The 27,898-nt window shown below is 31.8% G+C and overlaps 1 protein-coding gene across 1 annotated transcript in view; it reads right to left on the reverse strand.

Moving 5' to 3' along the window:
- LOC145328395 (uncharacterized) overlaps positions 1 to 27,898 on the reverse strand; it is a 310,864-nt gene that overhangs the window by 84,182 nt on the left and 198,784 nt on the right. The window contains exons 14-17 of the mRNA XM_080172033.1: positions 13,626 to 13,776; positions 7,250 to 7,321; positions 4,388 to 4,509; positions 4,128 to 4,182 (exon numbers count right to left, since the gene is read on the reverse strand). Of these exons, the coding sequence (XP_080028159.1) occupies positions 4,128 to 4,182; positions 4,388 to 4,509; positions 7,250 to 7,321; positions 13,626 to 13,776 (400 nt within the window). The remainder of the gene's footprint in view (positions 1 to 4,127; positions 4,183 to 4,387; positions 4,510 to 7,249; positions 7,322 to 13,625; positions 13,777 to 27,898) is intronic.

Consider the following 27,898-nt stretch of genomic DNA (forward strand, 5'->3'; position numbering starts at 1 on the left):
TCGATGAAGCAATATCTATCCTTTATCTTTAACCATGTATTACAGGTAGCAAGTACTCCCAAGTTTTTTTTGAGTGGGGTAAAATAAGGGGTTTCCCCTCCCCCCTGGTCGTCTTTGACGGACAGACTGTAGTTATAGAGTAACTGCGATACTAAATAAGAAATGTAAAAACAGAAAGATATTTTTTGAAAGAAAAGGTGCAGAAAGACAAACTGCATATAATTCAAATTCTTGTAGTGTTTACATTTTACCACTAAAAAATTAAAATCTAAATGCAAAAATCTTGTGGGATAAAACAATGATAGAATTGAAGTACATCTTATTTCTATCCAACTGAAATAAATTGATTTTATTAAAAATTTTTAATCATATTTCCTAAATATTTATTTGTTGTTTTATATGGTAAACAATTTATATTTTTGTCCAAAGTAACTCTTTCTTAATTTTTTTTAGAGTGTCACTTTGTAAGATAAGGTAATAAGTAATAATAGAGGAAAAACACTATTGCACGACCTTTGTCTTTAGGTTCTGACATTAATGTTGATTATCCTATTTTATAAAGTGATTTCCGTTTGATAGTTAAGATCTCGCCAACCTCTTGACCGTTTGGGTTCTCAGTTAAAGGGAATATATATATTCCTGGGTGGATTTAGACTATTTTTAACCTCCAGCCTTCAAATACAAAGTCCCTAGAAGCTAGTATAATTGGCATGTAGTTATACTAAATAACATTAATAATGTGTCGACTATATAAAAAATGACAATCTTTTGACATTATGACTGCAGTCCTATGTTGATTTAATAGCAGCCAAAAATTTGACAGGATATATTGTCATATAATGTATCACTTTTAGTCGAGTATAAAAATCCCTCTTTCTCTAAAATGTACATAAATACAAGGAAGGGAGGAACAATGAGCAGTTTTCATACGTCCCCAAAGTTTTATAATAACGTTATCATATTCGTTAGCTCTACAACTCTAGGGACTTAATTTAATTTTGATTGGTTGGTTTATTAAGGTGTCAAACGTTTTAACCACTAAATGTAATCTCACAGAAGGGCTAAGTTTGTGTATAATCATTGGGGATCTTTTATTGGCTATTGTCTTATCCCTTTAGAACCCTGACATAAATACATACATAGACTGTTGAAATATAAACATTTATATTTTGACAAGAGATATTTATAAAATCTTAAGAGGAGAAAGTAAAATGTTTGGGATACATGGATGCCACAATGGACGATAAATCAATCTTTCATCCGAGTCCTGAGTCTAAAATAAATAAACAAGGCAAGCATTATTTTGTGCATGCCTATCAATGTAAAATAAATTACTTGGCCCTTTATGAATAGTAATCTTATAATAAAAAATTTAATTTTTGTGTCTGAAGCTTAAAGAATTCGCAATTGCTGGTCCTAATTGGTTGTAAGCTTAATACATATCTTGGGATGGTTTCAAGCTATATTCTGACCTTCCTCACGCTCCCCTAGAAGCTAGGGGCAGAGTAACTAGTATTATATTCGTTTATATGAACTAAACAGCTCTCTATATAATCTGTGCTAAAAAATTCATGCTTTTTCCTAATTAAGTGGCAAAAAATGCTGAGCCCTAAATTTGCAATTTTTTAGCAAGAATTTCACAAGACTTGAGATAGTTATAATTAATCTTTACTAATTTGTACATCAAATAAATATTCTTTCCAATTTAAAAGGTGCAAAATTCTGTCTGTGTAGATTGAAAATATGAAATTATGGGAAGATCATTTGCTTACGTCTGCTATAATGATATCAAGCTATTCTAATATTATTTATTTGTATAAATTTAAGAAAACAAGGATGACAACATCTAGCGAAGTAGCGAAGGACAAAAAACATGAAATAGACTAACAGAAAAAGTTCTCATCACAAAGAGAAAAATAGAAAATCACTAAACCACAAAAAATAACGTTTATACCTTTAAAGTATGACCGATAGACAGACGGACAAAACAATGTGGATGTGCTTATGTCATAGGAATCTTCATTGAAAATTTCAGCTGTTTATCTTTTATAGCAGTCGAGAAAATCACATTTCAGAAAATGAACAAAAGAGTAAAGTTCAAATGTGTAGATCAACTTGAATGCTTTACTTAATTTATTTTTTGAATGAAATTTCTTCATGGTGTCAGGAATTTAAGAAATAGTTATTTAATGCATTGTATTATAGCCAGCTTTCGCGGATATTAAAATGAAAAATCGTATGATTAATTGCAAGATTTTTATTTCATTGTTCGTATAAATCTCTCTGCAATAATATGCTATACATGATATTTTAGTATGGCTAAGAACCGGTCCTAATCCAGTTTCGAAGCCATACCAGAAAACAGAATTATTCCTTGATTTTTAACGTGAAAAAAAAACAATTTTACTTTAATTTTTAAACGGTCAAAATGAAACAAACAAGACTATTTATTGTAGCTTAATATAACAGAGAATCAGACTTACGTATGGACATGACAAAGTTATTGAGTAGATTCGGTTCTAATCAAAATAATTTTAACTGACAGATTTCCACAAATAAAAAAAAATCACAAAAATGATTCAAGTTTTGTTAACACGGTCCTTAGGCTCCTCGGGGCTAACAAAATTGGTTTCAATTTAATCATTTTTCATTTTCATATCCAAGGAAAGTTGTCTATAATAAGATGCGATAAATAACTACTATAAAATTTTTACTCTCTTTACCTATCCAAATTTGTATGAGATTAAAAAAGAAATTTTGCATTTAAGCACGCTAAATTAAAGTCGCCACTTTATGACTTTTCAAAAATTATGTGCTCAGCCTAATTATACACAATTTTAATTATATTTTCAAGCAAATACCAATTAGTTGTAAAAATAATTGTATTATTAAATCAATTCTAAACTAAATTCAATAACGAAAACGTTGAAAGAAAAATTGATCTCCTACCCTGCCCATCCACCCCCTTTAAATGAATACATACATAATATTTTTTTCTGTACTTTGTGCGAAAGATGAAGGTATTAAAACCAATTATTTTTCCAGTGCTGTGGGTTAAACTTAACCTGCGGGACATTTATATAGGTTTTTTAAAAGGTCTAAAAAAAGATAATATAACTAGTTTTTAAACCAAATAAATGACTACATTTAATTTTAAAGGTAATGGCAATGGTCAATGGAAATGCACAAAAAATAACAAATCCAATAAAACCTTTATTTTAATTTTTCTTTCAAGAATTAATTTACAAAATAGGTTTGGCTCTTATATAAAGGGATATCAAAATCAAACAAAATTATAAAAAGGGATAGGTACGCAGGGAGGGAGGGGACATTGGGCTGTTTAACACACTTGTCCCCAAAGGTTAATAATAACGTTTTTTATTCGTTAGCTTAACAACTTTGGGGACTTTCATTGAATTTTGATTAGTTGGTTCATTTAGTTGAGTGTCTAACAACAGAGTAATTTTATTGATCTTTATTTAGGACCTTCAAAGGACCTGACAGGACCATCCTTCCCACTAAAAAATCTAGCTATCCAGGATATAATTTTACAGAGAAGAATTATTAATTATTGTCAATTACCTTATCCCTTAATTCAAGCTGTCTATACTTAAAAGTGCATTTGAAAATTAACTTATTTTTAGCACAAAAAATGTTATCAATTAAGTGTAGAAAAAAAGTAGGAGATGAAACAGAAACAAAATTTCTAGAAAAAGAAGTAAGAGAGGATAGACAAAGTGAGTAATATTGACAAAGTGAATTACTAATGAATGTAAAAGAATAGAGGGGGCATGAGCTATATGTAACTCTGCCCACACAGGGTGAAAACTGTCTCGATATTGTATTGGGTCTTTGAAATTAGCGAATTGCGTTGTAGTTTATAAAAGGTTAATAATAAGAAAATTTTTTCGTCAATTTAGGTTGCTAACATTGATATAATTTATTGGTCAGTTCGTTCATCCAGTAGGAGGGGAGGGGATGGGGTTAAGTGAATGGATGGAGAATATCGTTATTTAGCCAATTACAAGTTTCACTTTATTACAGTACATGATAATCTGGTGTAAGATCCAAGTAATATTACAATAAATCCATTGGCTTATCAATCAATCAATAAAGAAATAGCTTACCATCTTGTCCAGAATTAAGAAGATGCTCGCCAAGATCACACCCGAAAACTCTCTCCTAAAAATATTAAGAAAATCAACATCTTAAAATTGTTCATTTTGTAGGAAAGTGAAAACCTTGGTTTATAATACAGTGTTTAGGTATATCAAAAAAGGTTTTAAATTACAGAAGTTTATATAATCTTTGAATTTTGAGACCACTTCAATAAATTAATGTTTTATAAAAATCGACAAGATAAAAAAAACGCCAAAAGCGCACTTACCTTTAGAATGCCGCGTTTCTTTAACTTGCCCCTGGCCGGGCGGGAAAGGATGAAGCTCCGAAAGAAGGTGATAAGTTTGCCATGCTTCCGTAAAACCGGTTTTGTGGGCTCTGAGGGCGAGTCTGAGATGTTAATCACGTTTCATTTTTTAATTCATGTTATTTTCCAGTTTTTACATTTTTTTTGTATATGTTAAGATTTTGAACTTTAGACTAAAATTTTCTTTTAAGCATAATAAACATGATGTTGAACATGTTAATTAAACAAAAAAGAATCATAGAATAAGGGAGGGAGAGATTGGGCTGTTTATTACACTAGTCCCCAAAGATTCTTTATTAGTTGACTTAACAACTTTTGGGACATCTATTGAATTTTTATTGGTTAGTTCATTAAGTTGAGTGACAAAACGTTTCAACCAATTTTTTTAATATACAGAAGAGTAATTTTGTGTTTCATCATTGGAGATTTACATCAATTTATCGGCCATTGTCTTATCCCTTTAGGTCCCTGTCTGAAACGGTTTATTTCATATATTTATTCCAACTCATACTTATTTTGGCATGAATTTTACAATCGAGTTTGTGGAAAAATGATAAATACAAAATACTAAAAGCCTCAGAAATTTCAATAAAGTTTGATTCATATCACCAAAAGAATGCAGGATCAGGGCCTAGGGGGATAGTTATCTTTAAAAATTGTATAAAAAAATTATCTAAAAAGTAGAGAAATGATAAATAAAGGTGGTGTTATTTCATATTAGGAAAAACTATTTTGCCCCAGTCTTCTGTTAAAAAAATCGCAGATTTTTCTTTAAATTCTGTAACCTTCTTAATAGACTTGTAATTTATCTTCAATTGATCCTTTATATCCCCGAAACGGATATAGGTAGGGGGATTATGCCCCAAGAACTTGCTCTAACTAAAAGACAGTGAAGAATTCAATATTTTTTACTTCAATTAAAATTACTCTGAAATTGTATAGTTTGGATATTTATCAGAGAGGGAGGGGAAATTGAGCTGTTTATTACACTAGTCCCCAAAGTTTTATTATAACGCTTTCTAATTTGTTGGCTTGACAACTTTGAGTACTTTAATTGAATTTTGATTGTTTGGTTCATTAGGTTGAGTGTCTAAACGTTTCAACAACTAACTGTAATCTACAGAAAGGGTAATTTTGTGTATCATCATTGGGGATATATATCAATTAAGTGTCGCATTAAAGAATGTTGTAATCCTTGTTCTTTTGAACTTTATCAACTTATCTTGAAAATACTTGTTCAGAATTTATTAAATAAGACATTGTTAAAGATAAAAGCACATGCAATATTCTCCATGAAATAATTTTTGTATTGGATTCTAAACAAAATAAGGATGATGACATCCATAAGCAACGAAGTTCTTAAATATAATGTAAGGGAAACAGCCAGGCAGATGAAAAGGAAACGGGAGAATAACAGACTAAGTTGTAGTGTAGAAAAAAGAATCCAACATTTAGTTTTATAGATTTCTATAGAATTATGTTAGAAGAATTTTTACAAACATAATTTTGATGATAACGTTTCTTACTCGTTGGATTAACAACTTTGGGCATTTTAATTGAATTTAATTGGTTGAGTGCCTAAACGTTTCAACCACTTATTATAATCTACCGAAGGGGTAATTATGTGTATCATCATTGGGGATATAAATCAAGTTATTGGCCTTTGTCTTATCCCTTTAGAACCCTGGGTTAACTGTGATATTTTTAGAGTCATGCAAACATATATTTTATCATGTTTATTGATAAAACCAGATATTTTTATAATTCATAGAAGTTTAGGTTTTAACAAGAAAGACTATGTACAAAAGTAGCGCTTAAAAAACATTATGAAAGAGGAATTATAATTATAAAAGAAGTATTAATAATGGAACATAGAAGAAATAAATATCTTTTGATACTAAAAAGTTTTTTTTTCAATTGTAGTGCTTTTTTTTGCACTCTTATGTGCAATTCTATTTAACATTTTTTGCAAAAAAAAATGCGCTGCAAAATTGAGGATAATGTATTGTGAAGAAAAAACACAATTAAAAAATATTAAAATATAAGTATGTAAACTTGTTAGAAATGAGTTATTATCTTAAGATTCTAAAGAAAAATCTTGACTTTTAACTGAAAGAAAAGCTTGTGGCAAGATAATTTTTCTTTAGAAGGCAATTCCCTATCCCACATTGCAATTGCAATACAATTAAAAATAATGCATGAATGCCTAAAAATTAGGAGGGAAAGGAAATATTTAGGGTAATTATTTCATATACAGGATAATGACGGGTAAATTAATATAATCAACCAGAAATATAAAGGGATAAGACTAAGGCTGATAAATTGATGAACATCCCCAAAAATGATACACAAAATTAACGTTTGGCCGCCCAACTTAACGAACCAACAAATCAAAATTCTTTAGGTAAAAGTTTCCAAAGTTGTTAAGCTAACGGTAAGAAAACGTTATTATAAAACTTTGGGGACTAGTTTAATGAACAGTCCAATGTCCCCTCCCTCTCTGATATTCAACACGTTCTTACCCTAATGTATAATAGCTACTTAAGGCATAATTTAACACTAAATAATTGAAGTATCCTTTTCCAGTATTGCTTTGAAACCAATTAATATTCGCCAGATTAGAACCAGTATACCATGTATAGCATCGCATTACAAACAATTTTCCATTAATATTAAAATAAAAAGCATAAAATGAATGCTAGTTTTGTTTGTCTATCTTAAATAGCAGCTGAGAAGATCACATTTCCCCCATAGCATTACAGATGGCTAATAACTTTTTCTTTTCTTTGTTGAAAACAACTAATGCATGTGTATGAAACGCGCCTGACTGTGTAGAATTTCTTCTATGAAGATGAGGCAGGGTTTGTGAATGGATTGTGCCGGGACTCGTTCCTCCTACACCGGGTTCAGATAGTTCAGATCATTGGAAATTTAAATTTTAAACTTTTTTTTTAAGTGGTAGTAAAATATTTCGGCTAAAGTCCCTTTCGTGGCATCGCCATTTAAGGGGTGCTTTTTCGTATTTTCACAGTAGCTTTTGATAGGTTATTTTAGGTTAGGTGATTGCCCTGCAGGGTTAGAGCCCCCTGAAGGGATAGAAATGGGGGAAAGCTACTGTGAAAATACGAAAAAACGACACTTAAGAGGCGTTATCACAAAAGGGACTATTCCCTATGTTTCTAATACAATCCTTATATAAAAGTAACAGGATGTCTATGAGTATGTCTGTCAGTGTGTACTAAAAGATTTCGCTAACCGCTGAACTAATATGGTTCTCCTTTACAGTGAAGCTTCTCATAGGTCCGGGAAGTTTTATAACTTTTTATGGGAGGGTACATTTTATCTACAACCTTCTAAAAGAGAATTCGCCCGTAGAAAAACAACCCTCTTAAATCATTTTTAATTTTAAACTACAGTGTTTGAGAGTCGAATAGCTGCCTTCCCTCAAGTACCCTTAGAGGCCTTAGGGACGTGTCGCCGCTAGTCATCAATATTGGCATACTAATGCATTGTTTTTTTGTTATCGATTCAGTCGTTTGAGATCTATAGCAACACTAATACAAACTTACATTAAAATAATAAAAAAAGATATCCGAACCGATTTGCTAAGAGAAAAAAGAAGTAGATACACAAATAGTAAATGATTAAACCCTTTTGGATTATAAAATCCAATACATTCTTATGAATATAAATAATCTTTATACTAGAACCTATAATTTTTATTGAATAGCTATAAAAATGAAATATTATGCGCTTATTTTGTCTACATATACCCATAATAGCCATTAGATATTAAAATTATCAAAATACACCTTGTTGAAAAAGGTTTGCAGCTTTTTATAGGTATGATGAGGGGTAAGTAACAGGATGTCTGCCTGTTTGTACTGAAGGATCTCGCTAACCGCTGAACCGATATGGTGCTCCTTTACAGTGTAACTTCTCATAGGTCCTGGGAAGGTTCATAGCTGTTTTGGGGGAGGGTACCACCACCCTTCCAAAAGAAATCGCCAAAAATGTATAACATAAAAAGGCCGCCCTGCGGATATTTTTGGCAATTAGCTAAAAACATTTTAACTGATTTTAACATAAATTAAAAAGAAACAATTTTACATGTCCCCATAGGCATCTAGGGGCGTAGCCGCTAGTAAGGAATCAGTTGATGATAAATTACAACACATTCAAAATAACACTTAGGATTAATTATATATGTTTCAATCAACCCTACTTGTTTGAACAAACCAATCAAGAGTCGCCAAAGTTTTTAAGCCAACGATTGAAAGAACAAGTATAAGAAACTTTGGGGACCGAAATAATTTACAGTTAATAGTCCCCTCCCTCCTTGGATGTGTTAGGTATGTCCGTGCATCTCAAGACTTTTGAAAAAAAGATATTGGAGGTTTCAGTTTAAATGATATTAGCGCTACTTATAGATTTATCTATATTACATAACAATAGTTCTAAAAGCTCGCTATTATTAGACATAATTGTTCACGTTTGATATTTCAATTACTGTAAATGTTAAGAAACTTGTAGTCTAATAATTCTTTGCTTAAGTATACTTAATTTACTACATGTCTCACAAATAAAAGAATAAGTAAAAAATAAGAAAACAAAAATCATAGAATTAATCTCTTATTTCTTTCTCAAAAAAAGCAAATAAACCTATAACTTAAATTTTTGTATTACCGGACAACTGTATAAAACTATATCCTATAATATAAAGTAGTAAGATTTTTGGGTATAGTCCTTTCCACGACATCCCTCCATAAGGAGCGATTCTTCGTATTTTTACAGTAGCTTTTCTCCTATTTCTAGCCCCTGCGGGGGGCTCTAACCAGGCGGGGCCAATTACCTAACCCTGTGGGGCAATCACCTAACACAATATAACCTAACCTAACCTAAAATAACCTATAAAAAGCCATTTTAAAAATACGAAGAATCGCTCCTTATGGAGGGATGTCGTGGAAAGGACTATACCCAGATTTTTTTCTTAAGCTAAGGATCTTTGAAAATATTGATCCGAATTGGCTGTACGTATCAGGGAAGCTTGGGAGACCGGGGGTGGTTTTTGGCCAATAAACTAACCTTTCACGCTCTTCCCTAAAGGATAGGGACGAAGCAACAGGTTAGAAACATATATTACACAATATTTACTAAATCTTTGATCTCTGTACTAATGTACTGGCCTTAAATTCGGAAAGGGAGTTATATCAAGTTAAATGTTTTATAACCCTACATCCAATAACATTAGGTTGAATAACACTACAGTTATACAGACAACCAATCATTTGATTGTGCAACCTTTGTCTAATATACTTTTAATACAATAAAATATATATTTTTATTTCAATCTTACAATGAAACTTCAGTTGTGCGACCTTTTGTTAGAAGTACTATTTGTTTATACATAAGGCTTTCCATTACTCAAACTGAACATTAGGTTAAGTAACGCCCATCAGAAAACTAATTCTATAATAATAGAACCTTTGATAAAAGCTTTTAACTATATGGGATTTAAAAATCTATAAGCTAGCAAAATTTTATCAATAATTCGTTTATAGTTCAAGGCATTTCTTAACCCTACATGTCAATTTCAGAAAACAGATTCGTAATCCTTGTTTGAATTATGTATTCTTTCCCCTCTCAGCAATAAATCTTTGTAGAGGATTTTATGCGGATTTTAGACTTACAAACATGAGAGAAAATTAATCATTTCAATTGAAAAAGTTTTGTCTATATGTTTTGTTTTATGTAAAGGGATTTTAGATAAATAAATAGCTTTAAAACAAGGATGACAACATCCATAAAAGCGAAGCACTGAAACGGTAGGACAAACAGACATTAACACTTGTATAGTGTATAAACTGAATAATCAGAATATAAAAGAATAGGAGTCAAAGCAAAAGTGTAAATAAATTTGTTGAAAAACTGCTTGATACAGGATAATGTTTATGGACATACTTACATTTTTAGGACTTGATTATAGAGTTGCTTCGCTTAAATATTGTTCTTTGTTGTCCTAGGAATCAATATACCAATCAAACGGATAATTAGATCACATAAAAAATTGTTGTTAAAAAAGTAGAAAAATCAACATAATCAAAATGGACGTACGGACATTTTGGTAATGATTATAGAGTTGCTACGCTTTCTAAATCGTACCTAACTACTACAGGAATCACCATGCAAAGTTTGAAATCGATAGGACAATTCTAACATGCCTAAATTAACGAATAAAAGCTATATATCTCGGACAGACGGACGTACGGACCGACCCTAATTATAGAAAGCTTCGCTTTTAAAAATATTACAATATCCATTAATAAACGCCCCAAGAGGTATTTGAGGGATCAAGGATTAAAATCGTCCCTCCACTTTATATTTTTTAGTTTTTTAGGTGGGAGGATGAAAGAGATACGACCCCCCCCCCCCCAAAAAAAAAATAGCTATGGACCTTATTGCTTCAATCTAAATTTCAGACATCTAACTCTGATAACAACCGAGACAATCACTTAAGCTTCATATATATGTATACTGGACGGTCAGACAGACAAAGCATGTCATAAAGTAGAGGCTTAGTAGTCATGGAAATCTTAATTATATTTAAGATTATTAAAATCCTTTCAAATTTCTGTTTAGCTGGGTAACTGGCAAATAAAACCTTGTTAAAATATAACTTTCTAAAAATCATTTTCTCAGGAAGGGATAATTCTTCCGAAGAAAAACTTTTTGCTTTCAACTCTAAAAAAATACCTATTATTTAGATACGTTGATTGTCACTATAAAGTATATATAAATATTGAAAAGTTGGAAGCAATACAGTTTTTCTTTGGATGATATGTCCCACCCATGTGTAATTGCAAACTAAAACCTACGCAATTTACAGGTTAAAAGTGATAAGACATTCTAAATAATAAATAGCAGTACTTGATAGAAAGAGATTTCCAGTATGACTTCGAAACAGATTAATATCCGCAGGATTAGAACCGGTTCAGCAATACTGAAAAAACATGTATAGCATCATGTTACAGATAATTTTCCACGGATACAAAAATAAAAATCATAATATTAATACCGGTTTTCTTAACCCGGGCCTTCGGCCCCTTAAGGCTAACAAAACTGGTGTAAATCTAATATTTTTTTAATTTTTATCCGCGGAACGCTGTCTATTATACGATGCGATAAATAAATAATCAAACAAACGTTGCATTGAAAGTAAATTTATAGTCTAAGAATATCAGAAGAGGGCAAAACAAAAATTAAAACACTGCTTCTATGTCAGAAAAGTTTACATTCATTTGAAATATAAAGAATCATCCTTTAACTTCGTGTAAAGTGTTTAAATTAAAAATAACAAGCCTAGTCGCCAAATTTGATGAATTTTAACAAGCCATGATTCTTGCAAGTTTATCTATCTTCTCACAGCCAAAAACCGGTTATTGCAGGTAAGATAACTAAAAAATTTAATTGGAATAAATTGATTACAAATTATAATCAAAGGGTATTTTAAGTTTTTTTCTGAAAACTTGAATACAAAATTTAATTAGTAAAGGTAAAAAAGTTAATAGGTAAAATATTAAAATATTAAAAACATTAAATATTTTAAGTACTTTCTTATTTAATTTAAACAAAGACTATTGTTTAATATTGAGAGAAATTAAATATATTTTAAGAAAAAAATTAGATATTTAATATTTAAGTTAGATAAGCTTATTTTAATAGTAATTTCATTAAAATATTTTCTTAGAGAAGGACTCGAGGTTTGGATTGTTATTAAGTACGTTAATGAATCTATGCAAAAAAAATAATTATATATTAATATATTATATTTTTGTATATTGCTGCACTTCTAGATTTATGACAAATTTTGAGACTTCGTTATGGTTAATTTACATAACGGTCAATCAATCAAACATTTTCAGACAGAAAAAATTTTGTAAAAATTCTTGACAAGTGGACCCCCCGGGCCCCCCCCCCCCCCTCTTAACTTTAAAGCACATTTCTAGCCCCTATGTTCTTTTAAACATAGCCTAATATAAAAAAAAGCTTTTTAAGTTGTTAGTGGTACAGTTTAAAGTGGATGGGATATTGGAAAAAAGTTGACCGATAAAACTCATATTTCAAACATTTTCATAACTGATAAATGTTCAGTTTTGAAATAAGAAACAGAGAACTTTTTACAACACTTTCTGAAGTATTTTTTAAAAAGTTTTTATACTTTATGGAAATCAGAGCATTTAAATATTCTATTAGAAGAATACTTTTTGTTTTTAATATATTCAAAAAAGGTCAGAAAAATTAAAAAATATTTTTGTTGTTATACTACAAATGTAAGCACAAAAATATTGTAAACCTTGTCTAAATACATCTATTTTTTTTAACAAATATCTCTTTTGAAGATAAGGTAAATTTAGCAAAACAAACAGAATTGTAGTTAAAACAATGCTTCTTTGTAACTTTAAATTCAGATTTTATATTCCTTATGTTTCCAAAACAAAAACATGAAATAAACATTCTATTAAAGGAAAGGAACACTCGGCGTTTTCCCCCAACTACCCCCTTCCCATTATTTTAGAAATAAATTCAAAATAAGAAATATTTTATCGTTTTTTTTACTGCTTTAGGCCAGGTTAGGTTTGGTTATATTGTGTACTGAGTAGCCCCAAAGGGTTAGGGCCCTCCGCAGTCGTCATCATAGGGTAAAAACTACTCCCCTTTATATATAAAAATAAAGGGGGGGGGGGAATTCAGTAATCGACTTACACATTTGGGGGAACGTACCGAAAAAATCATACAACGAATACCGACCACTGACCTACACGTAAAACATACAGCGTAGCTTTGCTTGTTCACAACACTACTCAAGTTCATTCTAAATAATATCATGGGTCTAAATTCTGATTTCATAAATGAATTTCTTCGAGTTTTTTTTAGCCGGTGCCTTCGGCACCTCGGGGCTAAAAAATGGTTTCAATCTTATAATTGTACATTCTATATCCCCGGAAAGCTGTTTATAATACGATGCGAGAAATAACTATTATTAAACTTAAATATGACCATCCTTTCTTTATTATTCTTTGATTCCTAATTCGTATATACTATAAATGTATAAATAATCCGTAAATTCATATTTTTCATGCTTAACTCTAAATAAATTTTCTAAATACAAAAAAAAACTCATGATGATCTGAACTCCTGCCTTGAAGAGAGGTGATGTTTGACGGCACCTTGTCGCCGATGATCTCGACACAGTCGCAGGGGAAAAAGCCGACGTCGAAGCCGCGTTTGCCGCGCCACCAGACCGACTCCTCCGGCTCCGGCATGTCGATGACGGAGATCATGTCCCCTACCTGAAATATAAAAAGAACATGTCAGTAAAATAAGGTTTTATGGTCCATAACCAAAGATTTCAATTAAATTAAAAGGTTAGCTAACATATAGAGTGAAGAAAAGTGCGCAGACAAATAGCGTAAAACCGACCGCAACAGAAATAAATGGCCTAAAACCGTTTCATTTTAAAGGTTTTGAATAAATAAACAGACAGATGAACAAACTTAACAGACAAATATCTACCTATCTAAAGATTTTTATGAAAAGTAATCTGACATAAGGTGAATTATTTGCAGGGATCTAAAGGGATAAGACAATGGCTGATAAATTGATGTTACACATTCTCTATGATGATACACAAAATTACCCCATCTGTAGATTACAATTACAATTTGAAAACAAACTAATCAGTATCCAATAAAAGTCCCCAAAGTTGTTAAGCCAACGATATAAAACTTTGGGGACTAGTGTAATAAACAACCAAATTTCCACTACCGTCCTAATTACTTGTCCAAAAAATGAGAAAAACAAACACAGCAAATCAACCAAAATAATATGAAAGGACATAATGGGAAAAGTTCCCCTGATAAATCTGGGAAAAAGGGGAGGGTTAACTTGATTGAAAATAATCTGTAATATAGTAGTTATTTATCGCATTACAATATAGACAGCTTTCCACGGATATTAAAATAGAAAATAATAAGATTAAAACCAGTTTTGGTATTAATTTTAAGATTTTTTTTCTACATTCTTGGAAAATTGTCTGTAATACGATACTACACATGATTTCTTAGTAAGACTAATAAACTGTTCTAAATTAGCGGATATTAATAGGTTTCAAAGCCAAATAAAAAAAACTATACATGATTTTTTGTATTTTACTTTTGACATTATTTAATATTTTATCTACCCCTTTACCCCCCGCCCCCCCCCCCCCTATCTTTCATAAAGAAGGATAATAATAAATATAAAGAAAATATCATCTTAGCAAAATAAACAAAATATATTTTTTAATACAAAAATCAATAAAATACCTATAGAGAATGAATATGTGATAGAAAGCTAAGTCGATTTAACCCCCCTCTCCTTTTTTTTACAGTAGCGAAACTACAATACACTTATGGGTATGTACGTCCATTATAGTAAAAAATTGTCATATATTAATAGTTTACTTATTAAGGGGGGGGGGGAAGTTCTGACACATTTGCGTAAACCTGGTGTATAGGCTTCATCTTTGGACTGAGAAGATAGGTTATTAGGGATAAAATCATTGTTATATGATGAATTACCCCCAGATTTAAGATTTTTTGGATAGGCCTCCAGGTTCCGGAGCTCCAGGCCTCCAGGTGGTCTCTGTACAGGTAAAAATTAAAAATATGATTTTTTTTTTGAAGAGTTAGAGGTTAACTTATAAAACAAAATATGCTTCTTTTTGATTGTTATTCACATATTTGAAGAAAAAATATACTTTTTTAACTCGTAAGCTAAAAATCTAACTCTTAAAAAAAAATTTTTTTTTCATTTTTACCTGTACAGAGACCACCTGGAGGCCTGGAGCTCCGGAACCTGGAGGCCTATCCAAAAAATCTTAAATCTGGGGGAAATTCATCATATAAGGATGATTTTATCCCTAATAACCTATCCTCTCAGTCCAAAGATAAAGCCTATACACCAGGTTTACGCAAATGTGTCAGAACTTCCCCCCCCCCTAATTCTTTTTAAATTAGACTTAATAAACTTGAGATAGTTAAGGCTTTTAAGGATCTTTCATAAGCTTTATTTCTATCCCGAAAGATTTATGAATTGGATAATGTAGAAAATCTATTTTGCCTTTACCTTTTTCGTCAGTTTCAACATAGTTTAAAATTTATAGTAATATATCATTCTGTGGGAGGTAAATGTAGGGGGGGGGGGGGGGGGTGCATATTTGATTGAAATGTTTCATGTGTTTTTTCTTTTTCTAAAGGGTGTTTAAAAAAAAACCAATCGCTTTACTCTTTTCAACATAAATCCTACAGTTTTAGTCAAAAACTAACAAAAAATGACCAAAATCATGTCCAAGCAATGTCAATGAGATAACACTATTGAATTTTGATTTCTACTCACCTCTCCTGAGCAGTACAGCTCGAGTCCTAGCCCTTGTGGAAAATTTTTCTCTACGTGGATAGTGCATATTTCATTACAAATTAAGACAGTTTTATCTTTTTTTAAAAAGAATAAACTGTCTAAAGTACTTGAAATCTTGTAGATAGACCCCATAATGTTTAGAATTTTTGATGGAGCATGTAAAGACCTTTCTATATACGCCTTAATCAGATTTCTGACCCAATCCTAGCCAATTTGGCATTAAAAAGACAGACCCATCAAACATTGAGACATGACTGCTCTGTCTTTTAAAAAAAAGAACAAACCGTCTTAAGTACTTAAAATCTTGTAGATAGGCCCCATAATGTTTAGAATTTTTTATGGGGCATGTCAATATCTTTCTATAGACACCTTACTCAGGTTTCTAACACAATCTTAGCCATTTTGACATCAAAAAGAAAGATCTGTCACACATCAAGAACTGGAGAGACCTGTCATGTCTAAATGTTTGATGGGTCTGTCTTTTTAATGCCAAATTGGCTAGGATTGAGTTAGAAACCTGGTTAAGATGTCTATAGAAAGGTCTTTACATGCTCCATCAAAAATTCTAAACATTATGGGGTCTATCTACAAGATTTTAAGTATTTAAGACGATTTGTTGATTTTTTATCTCCATGTAAGGAAAAAATTCTACACAAAGGCTAGGACTCGAGCTGTAGTGCTCAGGAGAGGTGAGTAGAAATCAAAATTCAATAGTGCTTTCTCATTGTCATTGCTTGGACATGATTTGTGTCATTTTTTGTTAGTTTTTGACTAAAACTGTAGGGTTTATGTTAAAAAGAGTAAAGCGATTGGTTTTTTTTTAAACACCCTTTATAATATTCAATAATGCAAAATCAATATTAGGAATAGGAACAGATTTAAGCCAGTTTTATCGATTGAAATTAAATGCAATGTTTTTCTGTTATTCTTACATAGATGATAGAAATTATCTTACAAAAGCTATACAAAAGTTTTTTTAACCCAGGGTGGGAGGTGACATTTATTACACTAGTCCCCAAAGTTTTGTAATGACGTTTTCATTTCCATGGCTTAACAACTTTGGGGACTTTTATTTAATTTTGAGTGGTTGGTTCATTGAGTTGAGTTTCAAACGTTTTAACTACTTATTTTAATCTACAGAAGTGGTAATTTGTGTAAGAAATAACGAAAGAACTAGATATTTTTATCTTTCATTATCCTATCCCTGTATTCTTAGTTAATATATGCCACGCCCTCTTTTCGTTTCCCTGATTTTTTTTTGGTACCGTTATATGGTAGAAAAAAAATGGATATAGAATATAATTATACATGGATATTATGACAGAGGAAGAAATTCGTCAATTTAGGTTGCTAATATGGAACACCTTATTGGTCTTTGTATTCATTCATCCAATAGGAGGGGAGGGGATGGGTACAGGAGTGGATCGTTATTTTAGCCAGCTGCGAGTTTTATTTTAATAGAATACATGAAAACCTGGTGCAACATCCAAGTAATTATATATCGATTGGTAGAAATATAGTAAAATTTAGAGAAGTATTATCAAAACAACAAGGATAGTGATATCCATTTACAGCGAAGCAAGAACAAGTTAAAAAGAAAAAGAACCTGGTCATGTGAAGAAAACGAAGTTGCGGGTTTCGTCGAATTTTTACATTAGCTTTTCTCCTATTTCTAGCCCCTGCGGGGGGCTCTAACCCTGCGGGACAATCACCTAACCTAAAATAACCTTTCAAAAGCTACTGTGAAAATACGACGAAACCCGCAATATGACCCAAAGAACCATATATAAAGTTTGTTTTTCGTACTGAAAAATATTATTTACTAATATAAATGGATGAATAGTTTTTCTTTATAGCTCCCGTTAAATATTTTCACAAAAAAAATTTTTGAAAAGAAGCGTGTTCTTGAATGGCATTTAAAATTGAAAAATCAATAAGATTAGAACCAAACTAAATTTATTAAGTCATGCCTAAACACATTGATTATTTAGAAAAATAAATTAAAGATTAGAGAGATGGGAAGGAGAGAGAGAGAAAGAGAAAGAGAGAGAGAGAGAGAGAGAGAGAGAGAGAGAGAGAGAGAGAGAGAGAGAGAGAGAGAGAGAGAGAGAGAGAGAGAGAGAGAGAGAGAGAGAGAGAGAGATTGAAAGAGAGAAAGGAAGAGAGTGAAAAAAGAGAGAAAAGGTGAAAGAAAGGGAGAAACATAGAAAGAAAGAGAGAGAGATTGAGAGAGAGCTAAATAATTTGAAATTAAATGCCAAAAAAGTTATATATCGCATCTTGTTATATTGTTATAGACAGCTTCCCGCGTATATATTTATAATTAAAAGTTATAAGATTAAACCAGTTTTGTTCACCCCGAGAGGCCGCGGGCCCTGGCTAACAAAACAGGTAACAATTTCATTAATCTTATTTTAATATTCGCGGAGAGCTGTCTATAATAAATAAATTATACGTAATTCGATGCTATAAATGATTTTTGTAAGGCTTAGAACCGGTTATATTCCTTGGGATATGAATCAGTTTCGAAGCCTAACTGGAAAATGGTTTCCACTGAGATATAATATGCGGCTATGAAGTCACACCGCCGTATGTAAATTAAGTATGCTAAACTAGGCTATTCAACCGTAAAATGGTATGGACTCAAAATAGCAAAAAATAGACAATTTCTGACATAATTTCATATTATCAGCTTTAATGTAGACTATATATAAACGGTTTATTTTTTGCTTGAATAATATCGACATATCGTTATTTAAATGACATTATCAAATAATTTTTTTAAAAATTTTTTTTGTTGGAATGATCCAACACTTTTGAAACCATTTATATCCATATTGATTAAATTGTCCGTGTAAACAAACAAGACTATACTTAAACATGCACCTATCACGGTGTTCAAACGTCTGCGCAGATTTTCAAAGTAGCGCGGCTTCTCTTCTATACGTTAGACTGTCCTTACCAGGGGCGTCCAAGCTCATTTGGGGGGGGGGAATCTTTATTTCATAGAGGCTTTTTTTATTATTTTTTTTTTGGGGGGGGGGGGTAAAAATTGAAACCCCAAATTCATTTAGGGGGGGGGGGTAATAACCCCTTTACCCCCCTATGGTCTATGGTCCTTACGTTGGTATAGCCCTAATAGACTTTTACGTAAAGTGCCTGTATTATTTCTACGTTCGTATTAGTATTTTATAATCAAAAGTAATGTTTAGTAATTTATTAACAAAATTGTCGATCGTGACTTTAAGAAATGTACAGTTTTCTCTTTAAGAAGATTTTCAGATTGTAATACCTTGAAAAAAAGAATAGTTATATTATTAATCTGATAAATTCCTAAATCACACTGTTTCACATGAACACCTATTAAACGTATGCAGCTATCATAAGCCCTAATTTGGACATGCTACATGATAAACAATAATTTTAGTAATGGAAAAATTTAAATTTATGCATGTTTTTAAAGCTAGAAGTAAATAAACAATTATTAAGGTATTTTCAAATCAAAAGTAACAGGATCTTTGTGTGTGTGTCTGTACCGAAGGATCTCGCTAACCGATGAACCGATATGGTTCTCTTTTTACAATGTATCTTCTCATAGGTCCTGGGAAGGATTATAACTATTTTGGAGGAGGGTGTTGGATCCCCAACAAGAGAATTCGCCCCTAGAAAAGAAATATAAAATGATACAGCTAATGTACGACTTACTGGACTTCCATTCAAGTACGGAAACTTTTCTGTTTCAAAACTACAAGGTTCCGTAAAGGTGTGAGTTTTAAGGCTTAAAAATAGTAATAGAACGATAATATTCACTAAATATAAATATAAAAAAAAAATTGTCTATGGTTCTATTCAATAAGGAATACACATATTTAGTGAATATTATCGTTCTACTACTGTTTTTAAGCCTTAAAACTCACACCTTTACGGAATTTTAGCACAACCTACCCCCCCTTAATAGTGTTCCTATTGGTAAAGTATAATGATTGTACATCTACATGTTCTATATTTATTATTAATATTTCGTTGTTGCCACCCTAAAGACACCATTAAAATGTCATTAGTTCAAATACATAAATTATACAAAATTATCAATGTTTAACGATAAGTAGTAAACTGGGGCAATTATATTCATAAGTAGTGTAGCAATAAATTTAGAGAGAAAAAGAACAGTTAACTGTCATGCAGTAATGTTTGCAATGGACCATTTGATGTTAAATGTCTATCGGTGTGTCTGTGTGTAGCCTAAGATCTCAATAAACGCTGGACCAATATTGTTCTTCTTTACAATGAAGCTTCTTATAGGTCCGGGTAAGGTTTATAACTCCCTCCCAAGATAAATCTCCCCAAAAAATATCCAACCCCACCCTCCAAAAAAATAATTTTTTTAATTTAAAAACATAAAATGTTGCGCTACTTTTAAACATATTTATCTTTGTTTCAACTTAAAAATGCAAAAATAAACTTCAAATAAGAATACAGATGAAATTTTTGAACGTAAATTAGAAAAAACTTCTCTATAGCTATGATCATAATACATAAAATGGTGCGCTACTTTAAAACATATTCATATTTGTTTCAACTTAAAAATGCAAAAATAAACTTAAAATAAGAAGACAGATGAAAAGAGAACTTTAAGTTTATTAAAAGTCAACCAAGCATGTCTTGTGAAGTAGCCATAGCTCCACCAGGGAATAAGGGATATGTGAACGAATGCAACAAGGCTAATCTTGTCCATATAGATATAAATAGCGAGCATTTATAGCAATATTATTAATGAAAATAAAAATGCTTTAAATGGTTAATACAAAAATTAATCTATAATACAAATTAGAACGATGTATTGTCCGTTCGTCTGTCTGTCTGAAGCTTGGGATCTCAGTAACCGCTCAACCGATGCAGGGGTTCTAGGAATATACCTACTGGACCTGTGGTGGTTTTAGGCAAAGCCTTTTAGAGGCTAGGGTCGAAGCCGCTAGTTAATAATATTTCAATAGGAATTAGATAGCTAAAATCCGATTTTTTTGTGATATATTTTGTTTTATATTAAAGACATTATTAATTGAAATCGATTAATAAGTCCTTTTCTATGGAAAAGCTTCTTCTTAGTCCCTGAACATAGGCCTAAGCTTGCAAAGCTATAATTAAAAGTAAAAGGGGGTGAAGGGGGAGGGCAGTGAATTCAACACCCTCCTTCCTTAAAAACTGTGGTAAAATTAATTACCAAAACAACAAATTTTCAGGAATTGAAGGATTATCAAAAAATAAACTTCGTATAGAAATATTTTAAGGGTTTATGTCGACTAAATGACATTAAAAAAGCAAATGCTACTCTAATAATGTATTATGTTGCTACAATTACAGCAGAAAATTATCCTTTCTATCCATGTATGCCTTTTATTTAAATCATGTTGTGCTATAATTTCCACAAATTTTACCATCAACCATGGTGCTTTTACTCAAATTGAGCGCTGATTCCCCCCCCCCCCTCTTTTTAAGTAAAAAGAAAATGCGGGAGAAGGGTGAGGGTTCTATGCTTAACCCTACAGGGCTGCCAAGTACCCAATAAAACCTATCTCAACCTGACCTAAAGTAGCATAATAAAGGGGAGGCGAAGAAAGTTTTAGTGCTCAAAAAGGCCGCTTTGCGGGAGACTGACCCTTTTTCATTTCAACACCCCCTCTTATTTATTGGCTATTAGATATTTTTGTTGCTAAAAAACCTTGCATATACACACTATGCAGAAGTGATATCATAACCTTAATGAAACATAACTCTCCGCTAAAAATAAATCAAACAAACAACTTCCTAATTTTAATATTTTTATGCAAAATAATTTAATTGTTTGAAAACAAGGATGACAACATCCATATGTAAATAGACTCTACTAAAAAACAGAAATATTACACATGACATTTTTTGTATCTAAACCTTCCTAGAGAGTGAGGGAATATTGGACTGTTAATTAAACTAGTCCCCAAAGTTATATAGACACGTTTTATTCTTCATTGTCTCAACAACTTTGGGGTCTTTTATTAAATTTTGATTAATTGGTTCAGTACGTTCAGTGCCCAAACGTTTCAGCCACTAATTTTAATCTACAGAAGCAGTTATTTTGTGTTTCATCATTGGGGATGTACATCAATTTTTTCGGTCATTGTCCTATCCCTTCTATAAACAAAAATGTAAGTATTGAAGAAAAAATTAATACCGTTAGTTTTTCTTTAAGTTAAATATCCCTAATTTTAATAAACTATTTAACCAAAACAATAAAATAAATAAATCATCTTAAAAATAATTATATTAGAAAAAAAATAAACAAAAGAATTATTTTCTTAATTTAATTTACACCACTTGGTTTTTAGTATCGCAGCTACTATATAACTAAGATAGGTCTGTACGTCCGCACATATATCTTCAAGAATAGGATCCTCGATTCTACAGTAGCAGATTTCGTATAATTTTTAACTTTTAAGCTAAAAAATCTTTGTAAACATAAAAACCTATAAGAAGTCACATAAAAAATTATATAGCCAAAAAATAATGTGTTCGTTGGTTAGCTTTCATATTTCTAATGGATATTTATAATGTGGAATAATTATTTTAATAGTTATTTATTGCATCGTGTCATGACAGCTTTCCGTAGATATTAAAATGAAAAATTATAAAAAGACTAAAGATAAACTTTATTTCCCTAACTGTTAAAATACATATATCCATTATAATAAATCTAATACAAAAATATGCCATCTAAAAGGGCCTATCAAAACATATAGAGGATTCTTTCATACATTTACACTTTTATGAAAATATTTTTAACGTCAATGCGTTTATTGCTTTATCCTCCACCTATTTCTATAACCCCTGTTTTTGCGTAGAATTGCGTAAAAATGAAAATATTTAGTATAATATTATAAGTATTTATGCCTAAATGGGAAATATATGTAATGGTGAAATGGTTTCACTTTTTGTACTTTTCTTACACTTATTATGGTATCGCTTTTCAAATGTCTATTCGATAATCTTTAAAAATCGGGTCATGTAAATCAAACGAAGTTGCATGTTGCGTCATATTTTCACAGTAGCTTTTCTACTATTTTCAGTCATTGTGAGGGGGCTCTAACCCTGCAGGGCCAATTGCCTAACCTAACTTAACCTAGCCTAACATAACCTTTCAAAAGCTACTGTGAAAATACGATTAACCCGCAACTTCGTTTCCTTCACATAACCCGAAAACCTATTATAACCTTTACACTAAATCCAAGACTAAAATGAACCAAAGAAAATACCGTTTTCTGACTATTGTTTAACATATAGATTAGAAATATAACACCTTCCGCTAGTTATTGCAACACCCATCTATTTCCACAGTATGGCCCAGACATTAAATCAAAGATTGTACTGAATAAAAAGTTTAGATCAACTACCCAGTTACCCTTTATATGGTCAAATGATGGGATGAAAGAAGAGATTCATACCCCCCACCCCCATCAATTTGTTAAGTACGGCCCGTAATCAAAGTTTGTAATGAACAAAAACTTGAGACCATCTACCAAGTACCCCTAAATATGGTCAAATGATGGGATGGAAGAAGAGATTTTTACCCCCCACCCCAATCCATTTCTCAAGTACTGCCCGTAAACTAAATAATGCATTGTACTGAACAAAATATTGAGACCATTTATGCCAGCACCCCTCAATATGGTCAAATGACGTGATGAAATCAGAGATTTATACCCCCAACCCCTATCCATTTCTCCAGTACGGCTCGTACATTGAATAAAAGATGGTACTGAACAAAAAATTTAGACCATCTACTCAGTACCCCTCAATATGGTCAAATGATGGGATGAAAGGAGAGATTTATATCCCCACCCCCATCCAATTTCTCAGTACGACCCATACATTAAATCAAAGATTGTACTGAACAAACAATGAGACCATCTACCCAGTACCCCTCAATATGGTCAAATGATGGGATGAAAGAAGAGATTTATAGCTTTCATAAAATGATAAATCATCTGAACAAATAGTTTTATACCAAAATGTCCATACAGCATTTTATTGGTTTTATAGAAAAGAACTTAAAAGCATAGAAATATTTTACTATTAATGGAACCATTAGTCATTGGTTTATAAAATGAAAATTTCCTTTAAAAGTCATTACCTACTTTCTCTGTTAAATAACGGCCGCGCTCGTAGCATATGTATTCAAAGAGATAGGAAAAGCTAAAGAATAACCTAAAACTATCCTTTGACTTAAATTTACATGTTAAATTGCCTGAAACCAACCAAGGACCTATGTGAAGCTTCCATAAAATGACGAAATCAATCACTTCAGTAATATCAAAATATTAAGCAACAGACAAAACACCTGGGTAATTACTTCATAAAATATAATATATATTAGCAATCTATTGTGTTTTCTTCTAGAGGCTAGGGCCAAAGCCCCAACTTTCATTAAATCGACTACGCATCAACGTGGCCCAAATATATTTTTTGCGAAGTAGGCTTCAAAAATTACATGCCCACTTAGACCTACGTTTTCAGGGTTAAAAATGATTGAGCATTTCAAAACTTTTAAAAGATACGCAGCATAGAAACAATAATATCAGTAAATGAATTAGTTAGCACAGATTTCACAGGCTAACAAAACTGGTATTAATCTTGTGATTTGATTTTAATATTCGTAGAAAATGTCTGTAATAAGATGCTATGCATGATATTTCAGTGTGGATGTTAACCGATTCTAATCCAGCGGATATTACTCGGTTTCGAAGCCATACTGGAAAAATATTATGGTAAAAAATCAAAAAAATTTCATCAGTAGCTATGACTTATATTTGTGAGCTAGAGCAAATGAAATTTAGATTTGAGATAAGGCCAACAAATTGTCCTAACCTATATGAAAGTAATAGTCAGGTCAGCTGAATTCTAGTTTCAGATTGTGTACATAGCACCCTCATCCTATCTCAATATTTACTACTAGCTAACAAATTACCTTTTAAAAAAATTAAAATTTTGAATGTATAATGTATAAATCGTTTACCTATACATTATATCGCTTTTCCCTTTGACCGGAGTAGCTGAAAATAGCTTTTGCATTAGTTGGGTTATCTGTTGTACAACTTCGGAAATTAGGGAAGAAATGGGTAGTCAATTTTCAGTTGATCTAATAGTCAGGTTTATGGCAGGAATACGGGGATAAGACAATTATGAACTGTCAATATTTCGGATAAAAGAAAGGGCTGTAGATTAATTTGCTGTGTGTAAAACGAACTTCATATAATAGCAAGCTACTTCTTTATTACTTTATTTAACAAGAAATTTTTCATTCAGTTTACTTATTAATATATCTGAAAAAAAGTTTAGATATTTCTAGTTTTTAAAGACATCTTCAAAATTTTTAGGTTTGACGTAAGTGAGTATTCCTCATTTTATGAAAACTAAGATTATTTTTTAGAAAAATAGAAGCAGAGGGGAGTTTCCCAGAAAAGCAAAACACAATTGGTTAGGTAAGTGATGAGGTATTTTGAGACAGAAGCACAGACATGCGAACGAACAGATAGACAGAGGGACAAACAGACAAAATTCAACTTTGCATTAAAAATATCATCAATAAAAAAATATGAATTTATGAAAACCAAAATAGGCAAAATTTTGGGCATCCCTGTTTTTTGCCAGCGTATAGTGAAATTTGCACTCCTTAACTGTATGCAAATTTAGGTAGGCATGAGTAGAGTCTCTTTTTTGCAATAAAGCTGCGCGGAAAAGATACGCAAATCTGTGCAAAAATTAAATTCTATTGTGTTGTGTTAGCTATATTGATCTCCTGTATAGGAATGAGATAAAACAATAGTAGATTAGTGATATTTTAATGCATTTAGAGAACGTGGATATATTAATTTGTCGTCAATTTAGATAATATGGAATTCATTTATTTGTCAGTTTGATCATCCAGTAGAAATTGTCTAGATTTATTCTCCTGTTTTCCAATTCCTGTAATCCTGTTCTTGCATATATTTGCACATGAGCTGTTCTATCACGGATACAAGACATTAATTATCATGGAGAAATATACGTATTCATATCATCGTATCATAGAAGACAGCTTTCCGCGGAAATTAAAATGAAAAATTATAAGATTTAAACCGGTTTGTTGGTCCCTATGGGCCGAAAGAGCCATATCAGTCAAGTGCACGGTTTGGTAAAAACACTGACAGACAACCTGCCTCTTTTATCTATAATACAAAGTAGAACAATATTTACATGTCCGTCCGTCAGTAATGCATATTCTTAGTCCTTTTTTTTGAAGTTCGGAAGATCTGTGCTTCTTTAAAGTAGCATTATACACTAGTTAGACTTAACAAAAATTTGTCTATGATTTTCATAACCACTAGCATCCCCAACTCCTGATTTTTTTTGCATAAAAGGCGAGTTGTAGGACGTTAGGTAAGCGAAAAAGTCACAACAGATTTTTGGAGGAATTTTTGTAATAAGAAAATAGAATTCTACGGCTGTTGAATATAGAAGTAATGTGTTGACATACAAATTTAATTGTTTTTGTCGACGAATTAAAAATAACCAGGGAGGGTTATTACGCCTTTTTATTACACTGGTCCCAAAAAGTTTTATAATAACGTTTTCTTATTAGTTGGATTAAAAACTTTGGGGACTTTAGTTAACTTTTGATTGGTTGGTTTGTTAAGTTGAGTGTCCCAATGTTTTAACCACTAATTGTAATCTACAGAAGGGATAACTTTATGTATCATCATTAGGGATGTAAATCAAATTATCGGCCATTGTTTTATCCCTGAAATACATTTTTTTTCTTAGCGTTGATTTATCTAATTTATCCTCCAGATTTAAAGTTTTTATTTCATAGTTGTGTGGTAAGAAATTGTTATGAATATAATGTGGGTGGGCTTAGGAATAATATTTGCACATATATTGCATGCACAGAAGCGCAGCTACTCTATAACTAGGGGGCCTTCTGTACGTCCTATAATATGTCTAACTACAAAAATTATAGAATAATATTTGCACATATATTGCATGCACAGGAGCGCATCTACTCTATAACTAGAGGGCCTTTTGTACGTCCTGTTATATGCCCAGCTGCAACAATGATAGGAAAAATATTTGCACATATATTGCATGCGCAGAAGCGCAGCTACTCTATAACTAGAGCCTTCTGTACGTCCTATGATATGTCCAACTACAAAAATCTTAGGAATAAAATTTCACATGATGTATTGCATGCACAAGAGCGCAGCTACTCTATAACTAGGGGGGTCTTCTGTACGTCCTATGATATGCCAAGCTGCAACAATGATAGGAAAAAAATTTGCACAGTTATTAGATGCACAGGAGCGCAGCTACTCTATAACTAGGGGGCCTTCTGTACGTCCTATATATAATATGTCCAGCTGCAACAATAATAAGCGAAGCTAATCTATAACAATGAAGAGTCCGTAGGTCTATTTATGTTTTGCTCAAGAAACTAGCAGCTTCACCCGTAGCCTCTAGGGGCTTTGACTTTGGGGCAATTGGGATAGCCAAAATCTAACTTATAAAACAACTTCCTTTTAAAGCGTATGAAAAAGAAACCATATAGTCTTGAGATTGTATGCTTAAAACAAACAAAATCTTCTAACCAGTGACGTGCACAGCAATTCATCAGGGGTGTGTGTAACCTTTTGGGGGTAAAAAAAGAGGAAGACCGGCCGTACCATTTTTATTTGAAATGGAGTGTTGACACTTCCATACCGCACACCACTTATTCTAACAAAATGGAGGAGGAGGGAGAAATTGTTTTAAAATTGATTGCAACTGCCCTACCGAATTTTCCATTCAAAAATTAATTAAATTTCATTACCATAAAAGAGAATGTTTAATTATTAATTATCAGTATCATACACATGTACTAGAGACAGTGTGCCTCCACTTGCGCTAATTAAAATTCATAACAGCACAAATTGTCTTTCTAATTTGTATCAACTCAAAATTCATTCATAA

This window comes from Acartia tonsa, chromosome 9, assembly GCF_053477335.1.
Source record: "Acartia tonsa isolate MP-2025a chromosome 9, ASM5347733v1, whole genome shotgun sequence".
NCBI lineage: Eukaryota > Metazoa > Arthropoda > Copepoda > Calanoida > Acartiidae > Acartia > Acartia tonsa.